Raw genomic sequence first — 26,386 nt, forward strand, 5'->3', positions numbered from 1 at the left:
TGGAAATCTAATATACCACTTTCTCATTTAACATGCCTAAAGTATTTAGATGCTTGATACTGCATTAACTGGGAAGTACCAGTCATGCTGTAAATTGTTTATAAATTTGTAACTTAGGAAACTCCAATAGTTCATACCTTTTAAATACGTTTTCTGTAATTTTTCAGTAATACATTTCTTTTTAGTATGAGCTTTTATTATTCAATCCTTTTTCACACATTTTAGCTTTGTATTATATTTCCTACAACCATTTCTGAAGCATATGCTGACAGACAGGAGAACTAATGTTGATCGATATATATATTTATTGTATGCATATAGACACATTTCCCTTCCAGTAGAAAAATACCATTAAAATTGTGTGTCACATTCTTCAGTAAACATTTTTAACCAGACATGGAAAGCAGTTATTATATTTGAGTACCACCTTGTGGATTAGCCCAGTATTACATGGGCGTTTTATTGTAAAGCCAACAACTAAAGTTGTTAACAATAATCTACCTTTTGTGTGGCTTTCAAAATGTGAAAAGTTTCCTGGCAAGTGTAGCCACTACGGTTTTAGAAGGAAAAGCAGGCAAGGCAGGTTGTGCGTTTGCTTTCTGAAATGGTGTTCACAACCACAAGGTAAGAAGACCACTTGGCATTTACTCTTTACCAAATATACACAACCAAGTAATATTGATGTCCAAAAGATAGCTGCACCTAACTGGGGTTGGAGGAAAAAAGGTATGGATATCCTCAAGAGCACAAAGTGTATTTAATTTATGGTCTAGGAAACTAATTTATATCATATGATATTAAGATCCCCTGCAAATGATATTATGTGAACTACAGAGAAAGAGAGAGATTTAGATATTTATTTATTTATTAGTATTTATTTACGGTACTTTTACCCTGCCTTTCTCAACCCCAGAGGGGACTAAAGGTGGCTTTACAACATGGCAACAATTAAATGCCTTTAAAAATAAAGTACAAAAACAACTATTTAAATTTAATAAAATGTTAAAATACAATTAAAAACAATTAAAAGCAATTAACTCCATTCAACAGGGTAAATCACGTGATCCATAGGCTTAGTCCTGGCCATTCCATAAGTCAGTTACACATCTTTCATATCTATTATTGCACCCAATATTATTTGCAAATATTTGAATCCCTCTTTTAAGATTGTTACCTCTTTTTCATATCTTGGAACTTGCATGAAATTTTGTGCTTCATTTATTTCTTTTAGCTGCTTTTTCAGATGTCTTATTTCATCTTCTTTGATGGTGATAATAGCTTCAAATTTCTTTTCCTTTAAATTATTCTCATCTTCGGTTTGTTTTAATTTTACACTCTCACTCTCCAATTGTTCCTAAAACAAGGGAGGAAAACAAAACAGTTGGTCGATTCTCTGAGTTTGTGGAATGCTATTACAGAATAGACTGTTGTCGGCTAAATTAAACATTGCAATCTGTGAAAAAGCTGCGAGAAAGGCAAATTTCATGTTAGGGATCTTTAAGAAAGATACTGAACACCCCTCCCTTCAAATCGTACTAATATCAAAATGCCTTTACATAAATTTATGCTGCAAACATGATAGGAATTTGATACACAGTTCTGGATACTATGTTGTCAGACTGGAGAATGTACGGAAAAGGGCAACTAAAGGATGACGGAGTTTAAGTAAGCAAAAATAACGATGCCAGGGGTTTGTTAATTCAGAAAATATGGAGGGAAGATAAGACAGAAGAATATAAAATAATACATGATGCGGAGAAAACAAATCCAGGCTCATCTAACATGAAAACCAGATTGAAGATATTTCCCCACACATTGTACAATGGAAAGTATGGAATTATCCACCACGTTTGGCAATTGCCACCACATAATGGCTTTTGAAAAAGGGTTAATCAAAATTATGAGGGGGGGGGGATAAAGATGTCAAATGGGTGCTAGATCTACCATAGATCACCTCTAGTATGTTATTGTCCTCACATCATGCTTTTGAGTTTCTCAGAACGAGCTGTCCACTTTGAGATAAAGGATATGGGTCTATGCTGGCATTTGGCAAGATCCAATCTGGCTTCCTTTAAAATTGCTAAATAAAATCAATCCTGTACTCACTACTATTAGGTTAGGCTGAAATAATTAAAAACCATTTACTGCAACATGCGACTAAGTCTCCCTCTGGACCATTATTCAAAATAACCCTGTACTGTTTTGGATATATAAAAGACTCACGCCAATGGCACTCATATTAGTACTTATAAATGCAAGAGATGTTGTCTTATTTAATTTATGTACTCTATTCACTAATATTAATTAGTTTACGAATGTGCTAGAATCAAGGGGAAGTGCATTTAAAGGAGGTGACAATAGTCTTCAAGGACTGTAATTTCTGCAACAACAATGCAGCTATTTAGCAATTAATAATTTAGGGATATGCAAGACGCAAGCTATAAAGCTTCAAAGATAAAGAAATTGATGTTTTTTTTTAAAACTACTTCTTTCCTACATTGTGAAGTTATTATTAATATACTGCATACGATGAATGTCTGTACAAAAAATGGGGAAACCTCCAGCAAGGAAAAAAAGGGTAGCCAAAGTTGTAATTATACAAGAAGCAACAAAATTGTCCATTTCTGAGAGACGAAGATTCCAGCTTAAATAGATGCAAGGCTGCCATCATTTTACTGTGAAAAGAACAGTCATGAAGCCAGTGTGTCTGATTAAAATCACACTGGATAGACTGACAGATACAGACATATTACAGAGTAAATGGGAAATGACAATGACAATGCCAAGTCAAAATTTCTAGCTTCTGCAAAGCAACAGGAGACATTCAACGATAGCCAATACATCTGAAACAAACTTGTTATTTTTCATATTTTGATTTTGCGGGGAAAAACAATTATTGAGATTGCAATCCTACATTCATTTATCTGCTCAGTGGAACCTAATTCTAAGTGGGTGCACCTGGCACTGTAGGGTATATTTCAGAAAAAAAAACTGGTAAAACTACCTCTGAGTACTAAGAAAACCTTATGAAACTCATGGGGTCACCAAAAGTCGACAGGTGACTTGAAGGCACATACAGAAACACAACATAAAATGATACTATGGGGAAAAGTAGTCTTTCATCTAGTAATAATAATAATAATAATAATAATAATAATAATAATAATAATAATACTTTATTTTTATACCCTGCCTCCATCTCCCTGAAGGAACTCGGGGTGGCTTACATGGGGCCAAGCCCAAATAAAACAGCAAAGCAAAATAAAATATCAGAAAATACAGACACAAAAATTAAATTAACACTCTAAACATGATAAAAAATAAAATGATACCAAAAGAATGGTGACTGGTCTATCTGAGGGCCCTTCCACACAGCCATATAACCCAGAATATCAAGGCAGGAAATCCCACAATATTTGCTTTGAACTCAGATATATGGCAATGGCAGTGTGGACTCAGATAACCCAGTTCAAAGCAGATATTGTGGGATTTCCAGCCTTAATATTCTGGGTTATATGACTGTGGAAAGGCCCTGAAATGCATCACAATTTTAAGGGTAGAAATAGCCCCTCCAAGGGCCGTTTTACTTATTTTATTTTATTTATTTCAGGCAATTTTACCCTGTTTTTCTCCAGTTGGACCCAAGGCAGCTTACAACATTGTTAAAACACCATCCTAACATAAAATCATTCATAAAATGTTGAACCTACTGATGTTTCCACTCATCATTCCACCTTATCTGGATAACAGTTCCGGGTATCTACCTCTCTCCCAGTTTACAATCTACACTATATGCACTTTTTCTGGCCCAGTTCATTTTTAGGAGTCTACCCAGGTTTTTATCCAAGTATGTTTTACTGTAAATGTGTCTCTAATATGTTTTATTGATTTGTTTTTATATGTTGTGTTTATATATTGTCTGTATTCACCTGGGCCTGTCCCCATGTAAGCTGCCCCGAGTCCCTTTGGGGAGATGGAGGCAGGATATAAAAATAAAGTTGTTGTTGTTGTTGTTGTTGTTGTTATTATTATTATTATTATTATTATTATTATTATTTTAAAAAACCCTGTTCAATTACTCTCTGGTTTCTCTCATGTCATTTTTGTGAGTTTGGAAGGACTACAGCATAGTTACTCCCATGTTGGAAAAAAGAAAAAAAAGAAAAAGTCAGAAGCCAGGGTTTACATGGGGGAAAATACACTACTGTTCATCCCCATACCACAATTCAGTGTTACCACTTAATACAAGGACAACATTGATGCCTCCTGCCTGCCAGAAATACACCTGGACCTCGCATGTTCTCCAAATGTGGCTTACAATATTCAAATTTTAAAAATGAGTCTCCCTTATCCAACCTTCGCTTACCCAAAGTTCTGTATTATCCAACACAGTCGGCCTTTTAATAGTCAGTGTTTTTGTAGTCAACGTTTTAATACATTGCGATGTTTTGGTGCTAAATTCGTAAATATAGTAATTACTACAGAACATTAGCGTGTGTTGAACTGCTTTTTTCTGTTGATTGTTGTAAAACATGTTTTAATGCTTAATTTGTAAAATCATAACCTAATTTGATGTTTAATAGGTTTTTCCTTAATCCTTCCTTATTATCCAACATTTTCACTTATCCAAGGTTCTGCCAACCCATTTATGTTGGATAAGCGAGACTTATGTTGGATAAGCCTGCATAAATTCATAGAGAATACAGAGCTCCACATTTGTATACTTAAATGTCAGAAAGCAGACCTCCATGTTTTCTATTCTTTTATCTTCACATGTATTTTTTGGGGGGAGGGATTGCCCAGAGAAGATTTACTACAAATTTGTTATAGATAAGAGTAAAACAAAATGAGGAGCAGCCAAATCGCTCCAGGGATAAACTGGGATGTAGCTAGAAGGAAATAATCTATTTTACCACTCTAAAAATACTATATTAGGACTATATTTTGTTCACATTTGTACGTTAATTAAATAAATAGCTGGAGAGAATGCGGGAGGGCGGAGTAGAGGAAAGCAAATGAGAGTAGTAAACAATGCTCAGATAGCTTGTTTCTTAAAAACTTACAGAGAATAAACTGACCATTAAGTGTCTCCTATAAGAGAATGCAGATTTCATTCGTTCGCAAAACATTCCCTTCTCCTCGCCCAATGTTTACCGTTAATATTTTCCTTTCCTTTGTTTACTGATGCTTGTTCCCTTTCCTTGTTATTTGCAAGACTGCTTGAGTCTATCCATATAAATGCTAAAATCCAATGTACTATTATCGCCTGTACACAAGCTAACTGAATATTCAACAGGAAATAAAGAGTAAACAAAATCAACAGAGAAAAGGTGTGTTTCAGTACAAGCTATGGCTTTTTTTAAGAAGAAAAAGAAAAGGTCAAAAGTTAGTGCTGACAATTCTGGAAAGATGACAAACAGAAAGCAATTTGGGTGTGGAGCAAAAACTGGATAGAATTCAAGTGTGTAAGAGAAAATGATGCTGGGGCTAAAACAGTTGAAGCAGCAAAAAGGAAAAATGGAGATAAAAAGAAAAAAAAAGAGGGAAACATATATCTGCTCATGGCCTTCCTGTTTCAGATTTGCTTTCTGGAACACCTTTGTGATACAGATTTTTTTCTTCTTTCAATTCCTACCTGAAAGCCCACTGGGAAGATTTTATGCCCAACGCTCTAAGTTGGATCATTCTCTAAAGAATCTGAAATGAAATACAAGTAACTGAATGCTATTTTCTCCCTTGCCTCTATCTTTTCCTGTCCTTAGATTGCCTTTTCTGTGTTCAATTTTAGACTGTGTGATTCTCATTGTAGGGATCAATCTTTACTTTTTTGGTTCTTCTTATACACTATGCAAATTGAAGACCATACAAAACAGCAGCATGAAAGAAAGATTTACTGTATATTCACTTATCCAACGTTCTGCCGGCCCGTTTATGTTGGATAAGTGAGACTCTACTGTATTTGTGTTGGATTGATGCCCAACTTGTTAAGCTTACTAGAAAATGACTTGTTTCAAGCCATACATCTAGATGATTTATATTTTGTTCTGTTTCTAGCAGTTATCTATGACTGTCAATGTCTTCTGAAAAGCCTGACGACAACGACGACGACGACGACGACAACAACAACAACAACAAACTTTATTTATAACCCGCCCCATCTCTTTGAGGGAACTCAGGGCGATTTCCAACAATGTAACAAATTGGCAAACGTTCAATGCCAAAACAAATAAATACTAAATGAATCAAATACAACAGACAACCTAAAACTATATAATTATTTATTTATTTATTTGCTGTATTTATATACCGTTTTTATCACCCCTGGGGGGACTCAAAGTGGTTTACAACATAATAATGGCAAAATTCAATGCTTAACATATATGTAAACCAAATCACACATTTAAAGCAAGAAACATATAACTATACGTTAAAATCAACAAAACCATTAAACATACGATATAAACAACATTTAGACAGGAAGACATAGCATTAAAACACCTAATATAAACATTAAAATCATATGATCCAAAATCGAAAACCAGGCCATTCCAATGGTCAATTGCATATTCCCTATTTGTTTTTTGCATTGTATTACTTTTCTGGCCAAATGCTTGGTCTCGCAACTATGTCTTTGTTTCCTTTCTGAAGGACAAGAGGGAGGGTGCTGATCTAATCTTACTGGGGAGAGAGGTCCAGAGCCAAGGAGCCACCACTGAGAAGGCCCTGTCTCTCGTCCCCACCAGTCACACTTGCAAAGGAGGTGGGACTGAGCACGGCCTCCTCAGAAGATCTAAACCTCTGAATAAGACAGACCAAAGAATAACAAAAATTAGATATAAATAAACATGATATAACATATCAATCTATTTTCCAATGGGAAAGCAACAAACGTGACATAAACCATCATCTATATTTCAGTAATATGAACCCTGAAAAGTTAAAGGAATACATTTTCAACTCTAAGCTGTCCATCCAAGGAAAATGACATGTTTCCCTTCTCAAGCCTGAAAAGAAAAGGATACAGGCTAAATCTGATGGCTCTAAATCAGTGCTTCTTAAACTACTTGCTGTGGAAGACAGGTTGTTTTCTCTAAGTTCTGGAGACTTGTGTCCACAAATGGACATAAACAACTTCTTTCTTTCCTGGCCACCTAGAGACCACAAATCTACAGCTCCCAGGTTGTCACTGGTCTATGGGCTGTCACTTTGAGTAGCATCGTTATAAACAGTTTGCACCATAATCTTCCTATTTCACATCAAGGCTTGGTGTATTCCACAAGATGCAGGCAAATCACAATTTATTCCAGATCAGTGCTATGCAAAGTGATGGTCTATGGACCAATGACAGCTGCTGAGCCATTCACAACCAAGTAGCACCAGGTAAGTTTCCAGGAAAGAAAGCTTTAGTCTGTACACTTGTAGCTAATGAGCAAAACCATTCCCATTAGCTACCGGGGGGGGGGGGGGGGGAGAGAGAGAGAGAGAGAGAGAGAGAGAGAGAGATTGAGAGAGAATAAATGCTACACCAGATAGCTTACTCTAAATTTATCAAGAATGTGATTCTCATTTTAAAATTTTCTTCACACAAACAGCTTTGACAATATCAAATCTTTAAAAGCTTTTGAGACATTTCAAAGAAAGATTACAGCTATTTTCAAACAAATATATTGCTACTGGCCTCAAAATACTGAATAGTAGAGGTTCCCATGCATGCACCTCCTCATATGCACATGCGCACACACGCACATTCTGCAGTTGATATAACATATCACCACCACCAACAAAAATCCATAAAATACACCTGGGATTCTAAGACGCACCCCAGCCCATTTTTAGAGATTTCATATACGGTAGTGTGTTAAAGCGCTGAGCTGCTGAACTTGCAGACCAAAAGGTCCCAGGTTCAAACCCCGGGAGTGGCATGAGCGGCCGCTGTTAGCTCCAGCTTCTGCCAACCTAGCAGTTCGAAAACATGCCAATGTGAGTAGATCAATAGGTACTGCTCCGGCGGGAAGGTAACGGCGCTCCATGCAGTCATGCCGGCCACATGACCTTGAAGGTGTCTACGGACAACGCCGGCTCTTCGGCTTAGAAATGGAGATGAGCACCAACCCCCAGAGTCAGACATGACTGGACTTAACGTCAGGGGAAACCTTTACTTTTTTATATAAGAAAAAGTATCTTAGAATTGAAGAAATACAATATTTAGAATGAGAGTCAGTGTGGTGCAGTGGCTTGAGTATTGGACTACAACTCTGGAGATTGTGATGTCCATGGAAACCCTGAGCGAATCACACTCTCTGCTCCTAAAAACCCAGTGACGAGTTTGCCTTTGGGTTACTGTAAGTCAAAAATGACCGGAAGGTATACAACAAATGCGTGTGTATGTGTGTATACACACACACACACACACACAAAATTTTGTGCGGATAGACTCAATCAGGATAGTGCATGGATAGATAGAAGTAAAGCAACAGCCTTGAGTCTGCAAAACCAGAGAAGAGCTGTTGAGGATAGGGCGACTTGTTCTCATATGTATAGACCGCTCATGACACATACAGTATTTCTGAGAGTATACACTAGAACTAACCTGAATCTCTTCCACACAGGGCCTTTCGACACAGCCATATAACCCAGAATATCAAGGCAGAAAACCCACAATATCTGCTTTAAACTGGGTTATCTGAGTCCATACTGCCATATATTCCAGTTCAAAGCAGATAATGTGTGATTTTATTCAGCTGTGTGGAAGGGGCCTTAGATAGCTAAGCATGAGAAGAACTAAAAAGAACCACTGAATAGTCTAGAGTAGGAACAGATCTTGTTTAGCCTTAAAAATGAAAAAATATGAAAGAAAAAAAGGATTCCCACTATTCAGTGATATTATCATAGTAAGTCAGCTCAGTAGCTCTGTGTCTGGAAACGAAAGACAAATACGGCATCAGGAGATGAGACCACTGATTTCAGTAGGTACTACGCCAACCCAACATCAAACCCCTCTGAAACCAGCAGCCTCCTTCTCTTATGGCACTTTCTATTTTATTTCCAGTTTCACATTTGTGAAGTAGTAATTGTAAATGTTGTTGTGAAGGAGAGACTACCTTGCTCTCAAATTAGATTTTTACAACATAATTACCAACTGTCACTAATTTGACAAAATAGGTACTTTGATTAAAAGATTGCTGAACTGACAGAAATGCAATGTTCCTAGCTCAATTTCTACAGACAGATCTTGCAATCCGTTCCAGATGAAGTTAAGCGTAAGATCTACAGAAAAACACATTAAAAACCCAGCAAAATGAAGCTCAACAAAATAGAAGGAACCCCAATAGCACAGTGGGTTCAACCCTTGTGCAACAGGACTGATGACTTGAAGGTTGGGTTGCTGACATGAAGGTTGCCGGTTCGAATCCCACCTGGGGAGAGCACGGAGAGCTCCTTCTATCAGCTCTAGCTCCATGCGGGGACATGAGAGAAGCCTCCCACAAGGATGGTAAAAACATCAAAAACATCCGGGCGTCCTCTGGGCAATATCCTTGCAGACAGCCAATTCTCTCACACCAGAAGCGACTTGCAGTTTCTCAAGTCACTTCTGACACACACACACACACACACAAAAGAGAAGAGGTATACAATACAGCTCTGTTGCCAAAGACAGGATCTTGTGTTGAGTTCTCCTTAAAAGAGAGATTGTCTTGGAATCTTGCAATATAGACTCTTGGAAGAAGAGTCCATGTTTCACAAACAATAAAACAACACCAGAATTGGTTTGAATACTGCAGGATGGCATACAGACGCTGAAAATGTATGACTAAGACTACCTATAGAGCAAATTTGAGCACAATGGACTTGTATACTGTATATCCAAAGACATTTATGTGTAAAGACATTTGTCTGTATAAGAAAAGATTAATTTTCTGTCATTTCGGAGAAGCTTATCAATAGGGTTGTTGTGAGTTTTCCAGGCTGTATGGCCATGTTCCAGAAGCATTCTCTCCTGATGTTTCGCCACATCTATGACAGCCATCCTCAGAGGTTGAGAGGTCATCAATAGCTTATTAATAGTTAGTAAACAACACTAAAAATGAGGCACAAAAAGAAATGTGAAAAGCCAGGTTTTCAAGGATGAAAGCAGTTTTAAATAGATCGATAATTATGACAATACTGACATATAATGAAGCCATGAACTTATAAGAGGTATATATGTTTTCAGTTTTACGGCGAACTGTATGTAAAACCAACACTCTGGATAACAACATGTAATTTTAAAGCACACAGACATGTAAATATAAAAAAGAGCTGAGTTTCCCCAACATCCCAAATCGACAACTAATCTTGCTTCTAGCTTGTACTGCTATTAAAAGCTTATTCTTAATTACTTAATTGAACTGGAATGCATACTGCGATGAATGATAAAAACCTAAAGCAAAGCAAGAGCACCTAAAAAAACCCTTGCATCATTCATCTTTATGTCAGGCAGTTTGTACCCACGCTATCATCCCAGTTCCTCCCACAGTAGTTCTGCATGTTTGCTGCAACGAGATCTCTCATCTTTTAGACACATAGGAAACTTCAACACTTTGGTTAAAAAGGATAACATGGAAATCCTATTGGGTCACCATGGTATGCACAGCTTCATATTTGAATTTTGATCATGCTTAATAGTAGAAAGGGAAGCAATAACGTGCACCCACTGTCTATATTTGGATATAATTTAATCTCATGGGCTTTAGAGTCACATATTTCTATCTAATGCTTTCGTTTTCTCATGCAGCTGGTTAGAATTTCAGAAGTTTTTGCCTCATTTTCTTTGATTAACTGAAGTTAACATGTCATCTAGCCCTTACATTGCAGTTAGTCTTAACTATACTTTATGGAAACTAGACAGCTTTGCAATTCATAGTTTGAAGTTATTGTGTTTAAAGGACCACCAACTTAAGATTATGGTTATAACACTTTTAGGGGCTAAGTGTTATGGTAATAACACTTTTAGATAAAACAATCCACAGTTAATAAGTTTGTAGGAAATCTTGTTGTTTTTTAAAAAAGTCGTTTAGTAAGTTGAATTAGTACTACTAATTATACTATTATTACCATACATTATAATTGTACTAATATTATTACCAACAGCATCAGCAGCAACAAGTCAAGAGCATAAGCAAGATTTCTCTATAACTAATCCCAATCTCTATAACCAGCTGCCTCCTTTCCCTCTTCTTGTTTAGTTGCTTGGTAATGACTCCAGCAGATTATTGGTAATTAAATGGCCAATGAGGGACTTGCTACCAATGGGCACTTTACTTTTTTACTAAATATATTTTGAAATTTGGTTATGTTTTGGCAGTTAGTTCCATTTTGTGTGTGTGTGTTTTAAAAACAGCCATTTTGGACTACAAAGTAGAATATAAATCTAATAAATATATTCTTGCAGCGGAAGGAAGGAAGGGCACATAAATCCTTGGATTGGGCAAATTTGATCCTGTCACAATAAATAAATATACTTAAGGGAACTGGACAAGGATGTCCCTTGTCACCATTGATATTTATAATGTCATTAGAGCCATTAATGAAAGCAATAAGAGAAGATCAAACGATTAAGGGATCTAAAGTTGGTAAATATGAATATCAGATAAGAGCCTTTGCAGACGATGTACTTGGGATAATGGAAGACCCAAGTAAAAATATAATAAGATGGATGCAGAAAATAAAAGAATATGGAGCAGTTGCAGGATTTAAAGTTAATAAGTTAAAAACGAAATTACTAACGAAGAATATAGAGAAGAAAAAACAGAACATGATTAAAAAACAAACAGGCCTGGAAATAGTTAAGAAATTTAAGTATTTAGGAGTATGGATAATGACTAAAAATGGACAATTGTTAAAGAATAATTATGAAGAAACCTGGAAAAAAATACAGAAGGATTTACAAAAATGGACTTATTTGAAGTTGTCATTATTAGGCCGCATATCATTAGTTAAGATTAATATACTACCGAAATTGATGTTTCTTTTTCAAAACCTCCCGATAATTAGAAGTCAATCACTCTTTATAAAATGGAGAAAAGAAATTCTAAAATTTATATGGGCCGGAGGAAGACCAAGAATAAAATATGATAATTTGATTGATAAGAAAAATAGAGGGGGTCTGGGCCTCCCAGACTTTAAGGCATACCACGATGCATGTGCTATGACATGGATAAAAGATTGGATATTATTGAATAAAGAAGACTTTTTAAATATAGAAGGGAAAGACTTAAGAGTAGGATGGCATGCCTATTTATGGTATGAAAGAGAAAAAAAGGAAAAAAAATTGGCAATCATTTTGTGAGAGCATCCCTATTAAGAGTTTGGCAAAAATATAAAAAACGACTTTATTCTAAAACACCTTTATGGATCTCCCCTATGGAAGCGCACCAAAGAAGACTTTTAGGATGGAGAAAATGGCCAACCTATAGAGATTTGTTAAATAAAAGTACAAATAATATTAAAACGTATGAGGAACTAAAACAAAAATTCCCTAATATTACTTGGTTACATTATATGCAAATCAAAGATTATTATAATCAAGATAAAAAATTAGGTTTTAGTTGGGAAGAGGTGACTTGGGATAGGATTTTAAAATTAGAAAAGAAAGTAATATCAAATATTTATAATATATTACTTACCTGGCGGACTGAAATGGAACAGGTTAAAAATTGTATGATAAAATGGGCCCAAAATTTAAGAAGACCAGTTCAAATGAAAGAATGGGAACAAATGTGGAACAAAAAATTAAAATATACACATGTAATGGATTTGACACCGAAACAATTAGCTAAAATGTATAAAACAGTTTCTGATAAGTGCTGGAAATGTAAAGAACAAGTTGGCTCCTTCTATCACATGTGGTGGACTTGCAAAGAAGCAACAAAGTTTTGAATGAAGATTCATGAAGAATCACAAAAGATTTTAAAAAGAACATTTATAAGAAAACCAGAGTATTATCTATTAGGATTTACAGATTTAGACTTACAATTGACGGAACAAGAAGATAAACTTTTTACTTATATTACAACTTCCGCTAGAATTGTTTTCGCTAGAGAATGGAAACAGCAATCAGCCCCTCCAATTGAGGAGTGGGTGGAGAAGATAAGAGAAATAAAGGACATGGACGAATTGACTTTTTTGTTGAAGAAAAATACAGGCAAGACAATGAAAAGAACAAATTGGGATGATCTTCAGGACTATCTGGATAATTTGAGAAAATGAAGATTACGGGAGACAATTTTGCTATTTTTTTTTCTTAGCAAGAAAAAATATTACTGAATAATAAGAAAATATTATCCAAGAAGATGGAATGGAAGTCTTTTTTTTTCCTCCACATTTTTTTTTAGTGTGTGTTGGTATATTTTTGTAGAATGTAGACTTTTATCTTTCTCTCTTTTTCCTACTTTTCTATACCTTGGTTGTTCTCACTCTTTGGGTGTAATATAAAAAATTTAATAAATTTCTTTAAAAAAAACAAAACAATAAATAAAGGCAGATCATAGTGTGGGAAATGGCAGCAGGTTTCAGATACACATTTTCTGAGACCTGCTAAATAAAGGGCACATTTATTACTAAAATGGCAAGAGACAAAAAGGGAATGGAAGTGCACTTTTGAAAAACAGGAAGTGTGAATGTTAATTTACACTTTTCTTCTTGCATGGATCTGGGTGCAGGAGCACTGGAAATAATTGAAACATCAGATTGCAACCTTTGGACATTTCCAGAAAACACACTTTAGATTTTTGCTTGGCCAGAGAAGTCCATGGAGTCCAGAGGAGCTAAGGACTGCAAAATCAATCATGGAGCAGTCCCTGGACCACATTTTGCTCATTCCTGGACTATCATGAGATTTAAATAGAGGTGTTAAGTGTGCTCTCATTTACGTTTTTAAAACCCGTACCCTGTAAAAGGAGTCCCCGATGGCACAGCATGTTAAAGCGCTGAGATCCTGAACTTGCGGACCGAAAGGTCACAGGTTCGAATCCGGTGAGTGGAGTGAGCTCCCGCTGTTAGCCCCAGCTTCTGCCAATCCAGCAGTTGTGAGTAGATCAATAGGTACCGCTATGGCAGGAAGGTAATGGCATGCCATGCAGTCATGCCGGCCACATGACCTTGGAGGTGTCTACAGACAACGCTGGCTCTTCGGCTTAGAAATGGAGATGAGCACTAACCCCCAGAGTCAGACACGACTGGACTTAATGTCAGGGGGAAACCTTTACCTTTACTTACCTTGTAAAAAGCATCATACCTTTAAAAGCTTCTCTCTCTGCATTGCCAGCTTCAACTTTTCACGGAGCTGATCACAATCTAAATTTGGTAAAGTGCCATTTCTTCTTGTTTCGCTATCTTCTGGTACAGTGACTTTGGTGCCAGAAGGATGGTCTAGAAAATGTTTGAACAGATAAATCAACTTACTACCATACAATCTGTTTTTACAGGAGTTTCGCTTTAGGACCCAAGCACACTTAACTGTGAATTGCATTACAGTCTTAAGAGATATCATCTAGGGACAGAACAATGCCATGGTAAGTGAAGTGCTTTTTTCATTTATAAATTTCCCCAAACTTTCTAAACCAGTGGTTCTCAATATGTGGGTCCCCAGATGTTTTGGCTTACAACTTCCAGAAATCCCAGCCAGTTTACCAGCTGTTAGGATTTCTGGGAGTTGAAGGCCAAAACATCTGGGGACCCACAGGTTGAGAACCACTGATCTAAACCCTTCATTTGTCATGCAAGCTTTCAAAGCTCTACGGACTTCTTTGTCAAGCAAAAAATGTTAAAAATTATGCCTGATGAATTATACCAGATTAGAATCATACTAAATGAAGAAACCAGTGTAGTTTGTGCATTTTCGTTGGCCAATAAATTTATGGGTCTTTTGTGAATTATGGATTTTGCTTTATTTCATGTCATGGCCAACACAGCTACCCTTGAATATGTTTCCTTCATTCCTTGTTCTTCTTTTCTCTTCAATGTCAACTTCCCCACCCTTTATTTTTAGCTTGTCGCACTTCCCTTTTCTCTATTCATCTGTCCTCCCCCATCTGCCCCCACATAGCCTCCTTGCCTGGAAGCAGAATTTAATGAGAGCCATGGGGTATGAATCCAGAACCAATATATGAAGTGACAGCAATTTTTAAAAAGCATCTGCAAATATATGCAACTTGCTTTTTCCTCCTGCCTGAATAATCACAACCAGAAGCCATTAATTGCTTCTCAAATCAGAGGTTAGGTTTCCAAATCTGGGTCCTGAGGCAACGCTTGTAGAAGTTGTTCTCTTAACAACTTACCCTCACAATTCTCCGAGCTGAGGGGAGTCCGAGAGTTGTAGTCAAAATAGTCCCTTTTATGAATTCTGCTCTGAACCTTAGTAAATAATAGACTGACTTTTGAAGAAACGCAAGAGATCAGGACATACTAAGGACAGAATCCTTCCTTTTCAGCATCTGGCTTCTAATCTTTTTCTCAATCCAAACTGTTGCTGCAATTCTACGTATGCTTTGAGCTCCCCCTGCTTAACTTCCCAACTACTACACTAAATGCCAAAGTCCTTTAGTTACATAAACTACCTGTAGAAACTCAAGACAACATAAACTTGTACAAATACCTAGTCCCAAAAATATTTAAAGATGTAACAAAATTTTAAAAAATGTTCTGTTCCTGGTTTAAAAGTATTATTTCCTGTTTAATTGTGTGGTATTTACAGTACTTTGAAAGTAGTTGTTTTGCTTGACAAACTTTGTTTTTGTGGCTACCACAAACTATGTTGAATTTGTTGAGACTCTATGAGATATTCATTGAAAAACTATAGCAAAATGTGCTGCAGGATGTCTCACAAAATAAGGTTTTTGCAGTTTAATAAACTTTTTCCATGTTTTTATGATAGAGCCGATTAGGAAATGACATTTATCACTCAGGAACAAAAATCATGTTACATAGTGTAATTCTTCCTCTGCTAGCAAGCTATGTACATTGCCTCTAAAGGTTGTTTTTAAAAACATCTGTTATTGTTGAGGTGAAGTGTTCACACGTGTGCAGGAACACATACAAGTATGTTTCAAATATCTTTTTAGGACATTCCAAAACCATACTCTAGGGCAGGGGTCCCCAAACTTTTTAAACAGGGGGCCAGTTCACGATCCTTCGGACCGTTGGAGGGCTGGACTATAGTTGGCCACCAAGCAATATAATAATAATAATAATAATAATAACAACAATAGATCACACGGTCCTAGACACTTGGGAAGTGTTCGACTTGTGATTTTGTGATACGAAATCCAGCATATCTATCTTGTTTCCTGTGTCATACAATAAACTAATAATAATAATAATAATAATAATAATAATAATAAAATTAACAACAACAACAACAACAATAATAATAATAATAATAAAAAAGAGGGTTGGAAGAGAGCCTTTGGGCCATTTAGTCCAACCCCCTTCTGCTTTTGTGCACTGAAAGCACAAGCAAAGCAGCCCTGACAGATGGCCACCCAGCCTCAATGTTAATAATAATCATAATAATAAATACATCACACAGTCCTAGACACTTGGGAACGGTTTGACTTGTGATTTTGTGATACGAAATCCAGCATATCTATCTTGTTTGCTGTGTCATACAATAAACTAATAACAATAATAATAATAATAATAATAATAATAATAATAATAATAATGGTTGTAAGAGAAGAAGAGGCCCCTTGGGTCACTTAGTCCAACCCCCTTCTGCCCTTGTGCCATGGGGGCCGGATAAATAGCTTCGATGGGCCGCATCCGGCCCCCGGGCCTTAGTTTGGGGACCCCTGCTCTAGGGCCTAAACCAGTAGTTCTCAACCAGATATTTTGGCCTTCAACTCTCAGAAATCCTAACAGCTAAACTGGCTGGGATTTCTGGGAGTTGTAGGACAAAATACCTGGGGAACCACAGGTCTAACCTAATCAATTTTATGAATGAAGGGACAAGTTGAAAAGAAGGTGGAAAGAACAGAATGGGGCAGCAAATGGCACTGACCTTCCCACTCTAACACAGCCATCCACCCAATCCTGCACATGTCAATCCTAGGCTGGCAACAAAGAATCCAGCTAGATGTGTTCAGGAAATCCAATTTAGTACCAGACCTATCCTTCATTTCTAGTGTAAAGTGAAGTCACAATTCATCATCTCTACTTTCACTACAAACCTGGAAAAGTTGAAAATAGCTATGTCTAATTAGAACCCATCAAGACCTGCAATTTGATCCTCCATGTCAGTTTTAACTGTGCACTTGGCCTCAATATCATGAAGACACTTGTCTGATCTGGTTAATATTTGGATGGAAGACTGCCAATGAATACCAGGTGATACAGGCTATATGTCAAAAGAAGATCTAGCAAAACCACTTCTGAAATTTCCATGCCTAAAAAACCCCCACAAAATTCATTAGGTCGCCCTAAGCTAACAAAGGTAAAGCAGTTACTGTCCTTTCTTTCTACAGTGTATTCCAGAACTGAAACCACTGGATACAATTTGCAGGCAGGTCTGCAGCAGAATACTTTTTCTTCTTTTGTATTTCAGCATAGACGCTCTCGGGACTGAAACATGAACACCCACTACCTCAATGGAATTAGCTAACAGTAAGTCCTGATGGCTCTTGTAGTTTGTTGTTGCTCAAATGCATGGTTTAAAAGGGAGGTTTGTGCTGTTTACTATTGGGAACATCCAGAGGCATTTGAATATTTTATTATTGTTGTTGTTGTTGTTGTTATTTATACCCCACGTTTTCTCTCCACAAAGAGAGCAAAGAGGCTTTCATAAAAAGCATTTCAATACAGTTTAAAATCTACAAATATACAAACATTAAAACAGAATTAAATATCATTGCTTTTTAAAAATTCAGTTAAAATCCGTAAAAACATATTCAAAACTAAAAACTATTTCTGGATTAACACCCACCCTCCAACAAAACAGAACACTTACCTCTATTGGCAGCCAACTGTGATTTAAGTTTTGCAGTGATGTTTGTTAGAAATGTGATTTTTTCCTTTTGTTCACTTATTTGCTTTTCATAGCTGTCTGTCTGCAAAGACAAATTCATCAGAACGAATTTGTGTCGATGAGAGGTTTTATCTTTGATAAGTACAGAACATGCATTTACCATAGCATCAGCAACCATGCTTAATGTCCAGAAATCCATATGGTATGATACTTGACTTTGTTGTGACAACGAGTAGTTTAAATATGAACTTCACTGTCACACTGGATGTAGAAATGCCTTAAAGTTTGAAGGCTCTTTAAAAAGAGCTGATTACATTCACAGAGAAATGGCTACCAACAGCTATTAGTCGGATGGCATCCAGTACTTGAGGTAATATGCCTCTCAATGTCGTTTGCTGGGGAGCATGAGTAGAAGGTGCCACTGCACTCCTGCCTTACTTGTAGGCTTTGTATACATATTTGGTGAGCTACTGCAGGAACCGAATATGTGTTTAGTCCCATCCAGCATGGGATCTTCATGTGATCATATGATCCTTAAACTTGCCAACTGGCCACTGAATGCCAGCAAGGATATGCAACTTATCTCATGTTCTGCTTGAGACTGTTTCATGGGCACCAGCACTGAAGCGATGCTCCTACGACATCAACTCCACTGGAACGGCCACATTGTCTGAATGTCCGATCACCGTCTCCCAAAGCAGTTACTATATCCTCAACTCAAGGATGAAAAGCAGACTGTTGGTGGGCAGGAAAAGAGATTTAAAGATGGGCTTAACGCTAACCTCAAAAACTGTGGCATAGACACTGAGGACTGGGAAGCCCTGGTTCTTGAGCGCTCCAACTGGAGGTCAGCTGTGACCAGCAGTGCACGAATGGAGGGCGAAAGAGAGAAACATGCCAAAAGGAAGGCACAACAAGTCAACCCTGACTGGGACCGCCTTCCATCTGAAAACAGATGCCCTCACTGTAGAAGAACATGCGGGTCAAGAATAGGACTCCACAGTCACCTACATACCCAGTGCCAAGACACTACACTTGGAGGGCCATCATACTCAGACAACGAGGGATCGCCTAAGTAAGTAAGTAATAAGTTGGGTCCATTTGATTCAGTCAGGTTCCTTTTATGTTAGATATACAATATGTCTAGTTTATTTTAATTGTGGGAGATTCCTTTTTTTGTCCAAAGCTCAGGATGGCATGTATAATTTCATTCCACCCTATTATTTTCCCTAGGTAGGTTAGTCTGACTACATGGGGCCCACAAAGTTACTTGGCTAGATAGAGTTCACCTCTTAGACATTGATTGTACAAGAGCTTCCAATAATGGGCTCCGAGATAACATCTCATGTTATGATATTTAATTATTCCCAGTAAAGAAGGGGAAATGTGTGATGCTCCAGATATTGTTGGATTGCAACTTTTGTCAAGCCTCACTATTAAGTTATCTATCTGGACAAAGCTGATGAAAACTGCAGTCCAACAACATCTGGACTGCCACACTTCCCATCGCTATCATGCAAGCAGATTAGTGGTTTTGGTGGGTGGGATAAGGGCAATGCCATGATTTGACCCCCAACTATCCTGATTCTTTAGCATCTTGAAAACCATAGCTTTCACCCCAGTTTAAGGTTCTCCCCATGATCTTATAGCACCTTAACTTCCTTCATGTTTACAAGTTTCACTCAGTGCACTTTGCCCAGTCCATTGTATGATTTTACTGCTGTGTTTTATCATGTGTTTTATAATGACTGTGCTTTTATTTTATGCCTTTTAATTTTATTTGTGTGTTTTTTGTATTTGATACCATTGTATGCTTGTTTTATATCTGTGAGCCGCCCCGAGTCCCTCTGGGGAGATGGTGGCAGGGTATAAAAATAAAATTATTATTATTATTATTATTTAAGTAAGAGGAATGTGAAATGCTGGGAAATAAATCTACCTCTAAACAGATTCAAAGTGAAGCAACAAACAATTGTTGAATTGTTAGCCCATTAAAAAGCCAAAGAGGCCAGTGCATTCCAGAAAAGAAGCGGCCAGTGTATAGGAGTGGGAAAGAGACACACATTGCTGAGACCCAAATTGAAAATGTGCAACAGCAAAGTCTTGTCAACACTTCTGTACAGAGCACAGGCATGACAGCTAAAACAGACAGAAGAGAAGATGCTTTTGACAGCCAGCGTGCACAAATAATTCTTTTAGAGTCAGATGGCAGCAACAAGTTAATGACTAGAAGATATACTTGACAACCAAACATCCATCTGCATACAGCACCATCTGGCAGGGATGACTCTGGCTTCGACGCATTCGACACAGCTCTGATCTTCGAAGACTAGCTAAACAAGTGGCCAAACAGCAATTTAAATAATCAGAAGAATGGAAGAACTGCTGGATCAAACCAAGAGCTTATCTCTTTAGAAATACTGTTCACCAAATGATCAGGCTGTAAGAAAGCCCACCAGCAAGGCATTAGAATTCAAGGAGGATACTGAAAACCTGGAACATATCCAGAGAACAGTGACCAAAATGACAAAAGGTCTGGAAGCAAAGCTGTAGTCGGAGTGGCTTAGGTAGCTTGGTGTGTTTAGCTTGAAGAAGAGACGGTTAAGAGGGGACAAGATAACCTTGTTTAAATACTTGAAAGGATGTCATATTGAAGAGGAAAGAAGCTTGGTTTCTTATGTTCTATAGACCAAGGGTCCTCAAACTTTTTAAGCAGAGGGCTGGTCCTTCAGACTGTTGAGGGGCCGAATTATCATTTGAAAAAAAACGAACAAATTCCTATGCGTACTGCACATGTCTTATTTCTAGTGCGAAAAAAAACAAACCCAACAATGAAAGAACAATACAATATTTAAAAATAAAAACAATTTTAACCAACATAAACTTATCAGGATATCAATGGGAAGTGTGGGGCTGCTTCTGGCCAGTGAGATAGTCAAGTTAATTAGAATTGTTGTTGCTGTGTGTCTTCAAGTCATTTCAGACTCTGGGTGAGCCTAAGTCTAAAACTGAGGGTGGGGGCCAGGTAAATGACCTTGGAGGGCCGCATCAGGCCCACAGGCCTTAGTTTGGGGACCCTGCTATAGACTATTACATGGAGCAATGGATTCAAACTATAAGAAGAGATTCCACCTAAACATTAGGAAAAACCTGATGGTAAAAGTTGTTTGACAATGGAATATACTGCCTCTAAGTACTATGGAGTTTCTTTTGGAAGTTTTAAAATAGAGGTTGGATGGTCATCTGTCAGGAGTGCTTTGATTGTGTCTTCCTGCATGGCAAGGGGTAGACTGGAAGGCCCTTGTGGTCTCTCCCAATTCTATAATTCTATGAAAATCATAGCAGTCTCCTGCTTATGTCTCTCAGCATTATGCTATCCAATCCTGATATTCTAGGTTGCCTCTTCTTAGAGAGACAAGAGTCATACACTAAGAACAAATCACATCTTATAGCTATGGCATGCTGCAATAAACAAACTACAAATTGAAAGTTTATAGTTGAGCATATTCTGCTAAACCATGCCTTATCCAGGCAGTATCCATTGGAATAATGGCTTATTATTGTATCCAAATGTGTGGGCAAGCTGACTAATAAAAAGGACTGGTATCAATCCAACGTGGAAGCATTTATAAAACTGGTGATATGATGGCAAGCTGACTAGTACAATTTTGGGGGAAAGGAGCTCATAACTTACATGGAAACTATTTTTATTCAGTAAGATACTCTGTACACTGTTCTGTTTATGAGGTAGTCAGGGGTTTCCAATTCTACAAGAGAATGCATTGTATCCTTTATGGAACAGTTTCCAATTAAGGGAGGCTAAGCCTTAATCCAGTGGTTCTCAACCTGGGGTCCCCAGATGTTTTTGGCCTTCAACTCCCAGAAATCCTAACAGCTGATAAACTGGCTGGGATTTCTGGGAGTTGTAGGCCAAAAACATCTGGGGACCCCAGGTTGAGAACTGCTGCTATATAACCTTCTGGTTTGCCCTATGCTTTACCACCGAGTTACAGTTTTGTCCCCAAGGCACACGGTTAATGATTTCTCTAAAATAAATTCCATGATACAGTATGTTTTAGTACCAATATTTTCATGTAACCCAGCTCTTTTGAAGTGATGCATCAACCATAGAAGTTCCCAAGGGCCAATGTACTTAGTGCTTTCTCCTAGAAACCAGGAAGACTACCATGGACACTGTGCTTTGCCTCTTGCCAGGTGCAGCACACGTTAGAGGCAGCCATAGTAACAGTAAAAGTATAATTTTTAGGCCTCTTCACAGCAAAAATATGAAGCAATCTGCCCTCGACAAGGATAAAATTCAATTTGATAGCTGATGACACACAAGCTGCATAGCACAGCTTCACACCTGTAAGTGCAAGATCATTGCAGATAATCAACAGAATATCCCCGGAATTATCGAACGACACTGAACACTTCTGTTGTGTGTGAAATTTGAATCATCCTTTCTGTGAATGCTGTCATAAACACAATCTTAACTGGTAGCATTAAGAGTATGAAACAGACACACACCTTTTGCTTGAGCTCTTTCACAGCCGAGTCTCTATCCATGCATGCTTGCCGGAAGGCTTCATAGGCCTTATTAAGCTGATCTGCAATATTTTTATCCATACTTCCCAGCAATGTCTCATCACTGAAGAAACTGTGAATGCAGCAGATAGGATCAAATTACTGAAAAAAAGGAGGGAGACGTTCAGGATACAATGCAGCTATTTGGTCACTCCTAGCTAGAACCATTTTTTCCTAATCTACAGGAAGACAATGAGTGCTTTCCTGATGTTTTGCAGTACATTTGCCTTAATCAATGACTATCAACTGTCACCTGACACTCATGAGACAAAACATTCAGAAAGGACATGGTGTACTATCCCTGTCTTAAACAGCCTATGATACAAGGTTATGGTGACTGCAAACTCAGTATGATTACACTTGTACTTTAATGTTATAATAAACAACAACAACAACAACAACAACAACAACTTTATTCTTATATCCCGCCCCATCTCCCTGAAGGGACTCGGGGCGGCTTACATGGGGACCAAGGCCAGTAATGCAACAATAAAATACAACAATGTAAGAGGCTTTCAATTACAATGAACTAATACATAGAAAGGTAAAGGTTTCCCCTGATGTTAAGTCCAGTCGTGTCTGACTCTGGGGGTTGGTGCTCATCTCCATTTCTAAGCCGAAGAGCCGGTGTTGTCTGTAGACACCTCCAAGGTCATGTGGCTGGCATGACTGCATGGAGCGCCGTTACCTTCCCGCTGGAGTGGTACCTATTGATCTACTCACATTTGCATGTTTTTAAACTGCTAGGTTGGCAGAAGCTGGGGCTAACAGTGGGCACTCACTCCGCTCCCCAGATTCAAACCTGTGACCTTTCCGCCTGCAAGTTAAGCAGTTCAGTGCTTTAACACACTGTGCTATTGGAGGCTCCTGAACTAATACATAAAAACATATAAAAAGCATAAAAGTATAAACTCAGCAACAACCGATAACCAATAACCAATAACCAATAGCCAGGTGCAATGAGAATGTTCAAAAATTGGAGGCACGGCAATAAATTATACATGTGCAATATACTGCAAAGTCACTAATAAGATGGGCCAGTAATAAAATGCAATGGTTGAGTATAAGTGGAGGTAAAAGGATTCCGTCAAATTGTGCTGAATTAGTAAAAAGCACATTGAAGTAACCGGGTTTTCAGGTCTTTTCGGAATGTGGCCAAAGTAGGGGCTAATGTAATTTCTCTCAGGAAGAAGTTCCAGAGCCGGGGGGCCACCACTGAGAAGGCCCTCTCCCTCTTCCCCACTAACCGTGTTTGGGACGGCGGTGGGAGTGAGAGAAGGACCTCCCCAGCAGATGTTAAAGTTCACACAGTTTCGTAGTAGAAAATGTGATCACAAAGATAGGCTGGACCTGAACTATTCTTCATGAATTGAAATTACATAATGAAAACTTCCTTTCCCTTTTTTTTTTCATGTCAGGAGTGACTTGGGAAACTGAATTTTGCTTCTGGTGTGAGAGAATTGGCTGTCTGCAAGGGTGGATGTTTTGATGTTTTTACCATCCTTGTGGGAGGCTTCTCTAGTGTCCCCACATGGGGAGCTGGAGTTAATAGAGGGAGCTTACCCGCGCTCTCCCCAGGTTGGTGGAATTAATCTAGAAGTCCCAAGCCTCACTGCATGTTTAGATTTAGACTATAGACTAAGTTGAATTTACATCCCACTGAAATCAGTGGGACAAGTTAGTAATCAGTGTTAATGGAGATTAAGTTCAATTACCTTAGTCCAAATCCAGCCCATTGTATACCACCCCATTAGGGACACATAGACACGGGATCCACAGACTTGATGCTATGAAGTCAGTATATACTGAAATTGTTAATCAATGATTTTTTTAAAAAAATTACTACTAGATTTTAATGATTTGAATAACTGAGTTTAATCAATCAATCCATTTACATATTACAAATACCACTGTTGAGATACCTCTTTGAAATAATGAAGTGCGATAATTTACAATTTAGCAATTTAGACTTGTTACTCCTATCAGAAGGAAAAACAAACTTTTCAAACACAACAAACATGCAACACTGGAACCAAAAGTGTTAAAAATACAAAACACTCAAGTGTGGCCTCTTTTATCAGTTAACCAGAGCTATTATTGTTGTTGCTATTGTTATTGTTTACATCCCACACTTTCCCCAGTTCAAGCCTTCAGTAGGGAGGAGAGGAGCTTGCAGAGCTTGCAGCAGCTTCTGAAAAAGCAGGAGAAGAGAGGTCCTACATAATCCACAATAACTGTGAGAAGGGTGGGAAAGAGAGAAGTGTCTCCGCCAAAGACATCAAAACACAGGCAGGCTCATATGGAAGATTTAAGATCCTTCAAATACTCTGGAACTGAGCCATATACGGTTTTATAAGAGTATTTTGAACTGTGTCCAGGACCAGACTGGCAGTCAAATGGGCCTATTGAGTATCCTCTGCTGTCATCCCTGGTAAACAATTGAGCTGCAATTCTTTGTACCAGTTGGTGTTTCCAAAGATTCTTCAAATGTAGTGCCACATAGTGCTGCCCTGGAGACTAGGATGCTTCAAACTACAGAAAAGGAGATTCCACCTGAACATCAGGAAGAACTTCCTCACTGTGAGAGCTGTTCAGCAGTGGAACTCTCTGCCCCGGAGTGTGGTGGAGGCTCCTTCTTTAGAGGCTTTTAAGCAGAGGCTGGATGGCCATCTGTCGGGGGTGCTTTGAATGAGATTTTCCTGCTTCTTGCAGGGGGTTGGACTGGATTTTCCAACTCTAGGATTCTGTGATTCTATAGAGGGTTTTACACTAATCCAAATGAAATGTAACTAAGATACGTGTCACTGGGGCCAGGGCTGGCTTCTCAATGAATGGGTGCAGATGATACAAAGTTTTAATTGTACAAAGGAATTCCTGGACATGAGTTCCCAGGCTCATAACTGAATTTAGGAGTACAGCAGAGTCTCACTTATCCAACATAAACGGGCCGGCAGAACGTTGGATAAGCGAATATGTTGGATAATAAAGAGAGATTAAGGAGAAGCCTATTAAACATCAAATTAGGTTATGATTTTACAAATTAAGCACCAAAACATCATGTTATACAACAAATTTGACAGAAAAAGTAGTTCAATATGCAGTAATGCTACATAGTAATTACTGTATTTACGAATTTAGCACCAAAATATCACAATGTATTGAAAACATTGACTACAAAAATGCATTGGATAATCCAGAACGTTGGATAAGCGAGTGTTGGATAAGTGAGACTCTACTGTACATCTAAGCTGTAGACCTGTGTTTTTAAGGGGATTGAAAACCCATCCAACATAAGCTGAATTCCCATTCCTTGATCTGTCTTCTGACTGACCAGGAGGACCTCTGTTTTGTTTAGATTAAGTGTCAATTTGTTCATTCTCAGCCAAATGATTAATAATGATAGGCATGGGTCCAGGATCAAAGCAACTTCCTAGGACTGAGGTGGGAAGAAGTAATAAAGCCAAGTATCATAAGTATACTAGTGGTGCCTGATCCCAAGCACTGGACAACAGTTTCATGATAATGTTAAATAGTATGTGGGCAGAACCCTGAGGAACTCTACAGGCTGATGGTCAAATGCTTGAACATTGGTCCCCCAGGACCACAATCTGGGTTCGCCCCTCTAGGAAGGTGCAAAACCACTGTAAAACAGTCCCATTCCAGCAAGCTGGCCCAGAATGATATCATGGCTTATGGGATCACAAACTTTTGAAAAGTCCAGTAGAACCAACAGGTACATGTCCCCCTGTGCATTATGTCTTGTAGGTTGTCCACCACAACAACCAAAGACATATCTGT

The 26,386-nt window shown here is 38.0% G+C and overlaps 1 protein-coding gene and 1 long non-coding RNA gene across 5 annotated transcripts in view; one reads left to right on the forward strand and one right to left on the reverse strand.

The window, feature by feature from the left end:
* Window positions 1–26,386, reverse strand: part of tank (TRAF family member associated NFKB activator) — a 62,859-nt gene that overhangs the window by 15,191 nt on the left and 21,282 nt on the right. For 3 of the 4 annotated variants that reach the window (XM_062965270.1, XM_008119139.2, XM_008119137.3), the window contains exons 2-5: window positions 22,532–22,690; window positions 17,984–18,083; window positions 14,276–14,409; window positions 1,175–1,354 (exon numbers count right to left, since the gene is read on the reverse strand). In XM_062965270.1, coding sequence (XP_062821340.1) covers window positions 1,175–1,354; window positions 14,276–14,409; window positions 17,984–18,083; window positions 22,532–22,630 — 513 coding nt within the window. In that variant the 5' untranslated portion in view covers window positions 22,631–22,690. The remainder of the gene's footprint in view (window positions 1–1,174; window positions 1,355–14,275; window positions 14,410–17,983; window positions 18,084–22,531; window positions 22,691–26,386) is intronic. The other variant, XM_008119140.3, reaches the window with a different exon arrangement.
* On the forward strand, window positions 185–18,049 carry LOC134294389 (uncharacterized). The gene is made up of 3 exons (XR_010001311.1): window positions 185–624; window positions 14,466–14,552; window positions 17,582–18,049. It is a non-coding gene; the product is annotated as an uncharacterized LOC134294389 (long non-coding RNA).

The sequence above is a fragment of the Anolis carolinensis genome, chromosome 1 (genome assembly GCF_035594765.1).
Source record: "Anolis carolinensis isolate JA03-04 chromosome 1, rAnoCar3.1.pri, whole genome shotgun sequence".
Lineage (NCBI taxonomy): Eukaryota > Metazoa > Chordata > Lepidosauria > Squamata > Dactyloidae > Anolis > Anolis carolinensis.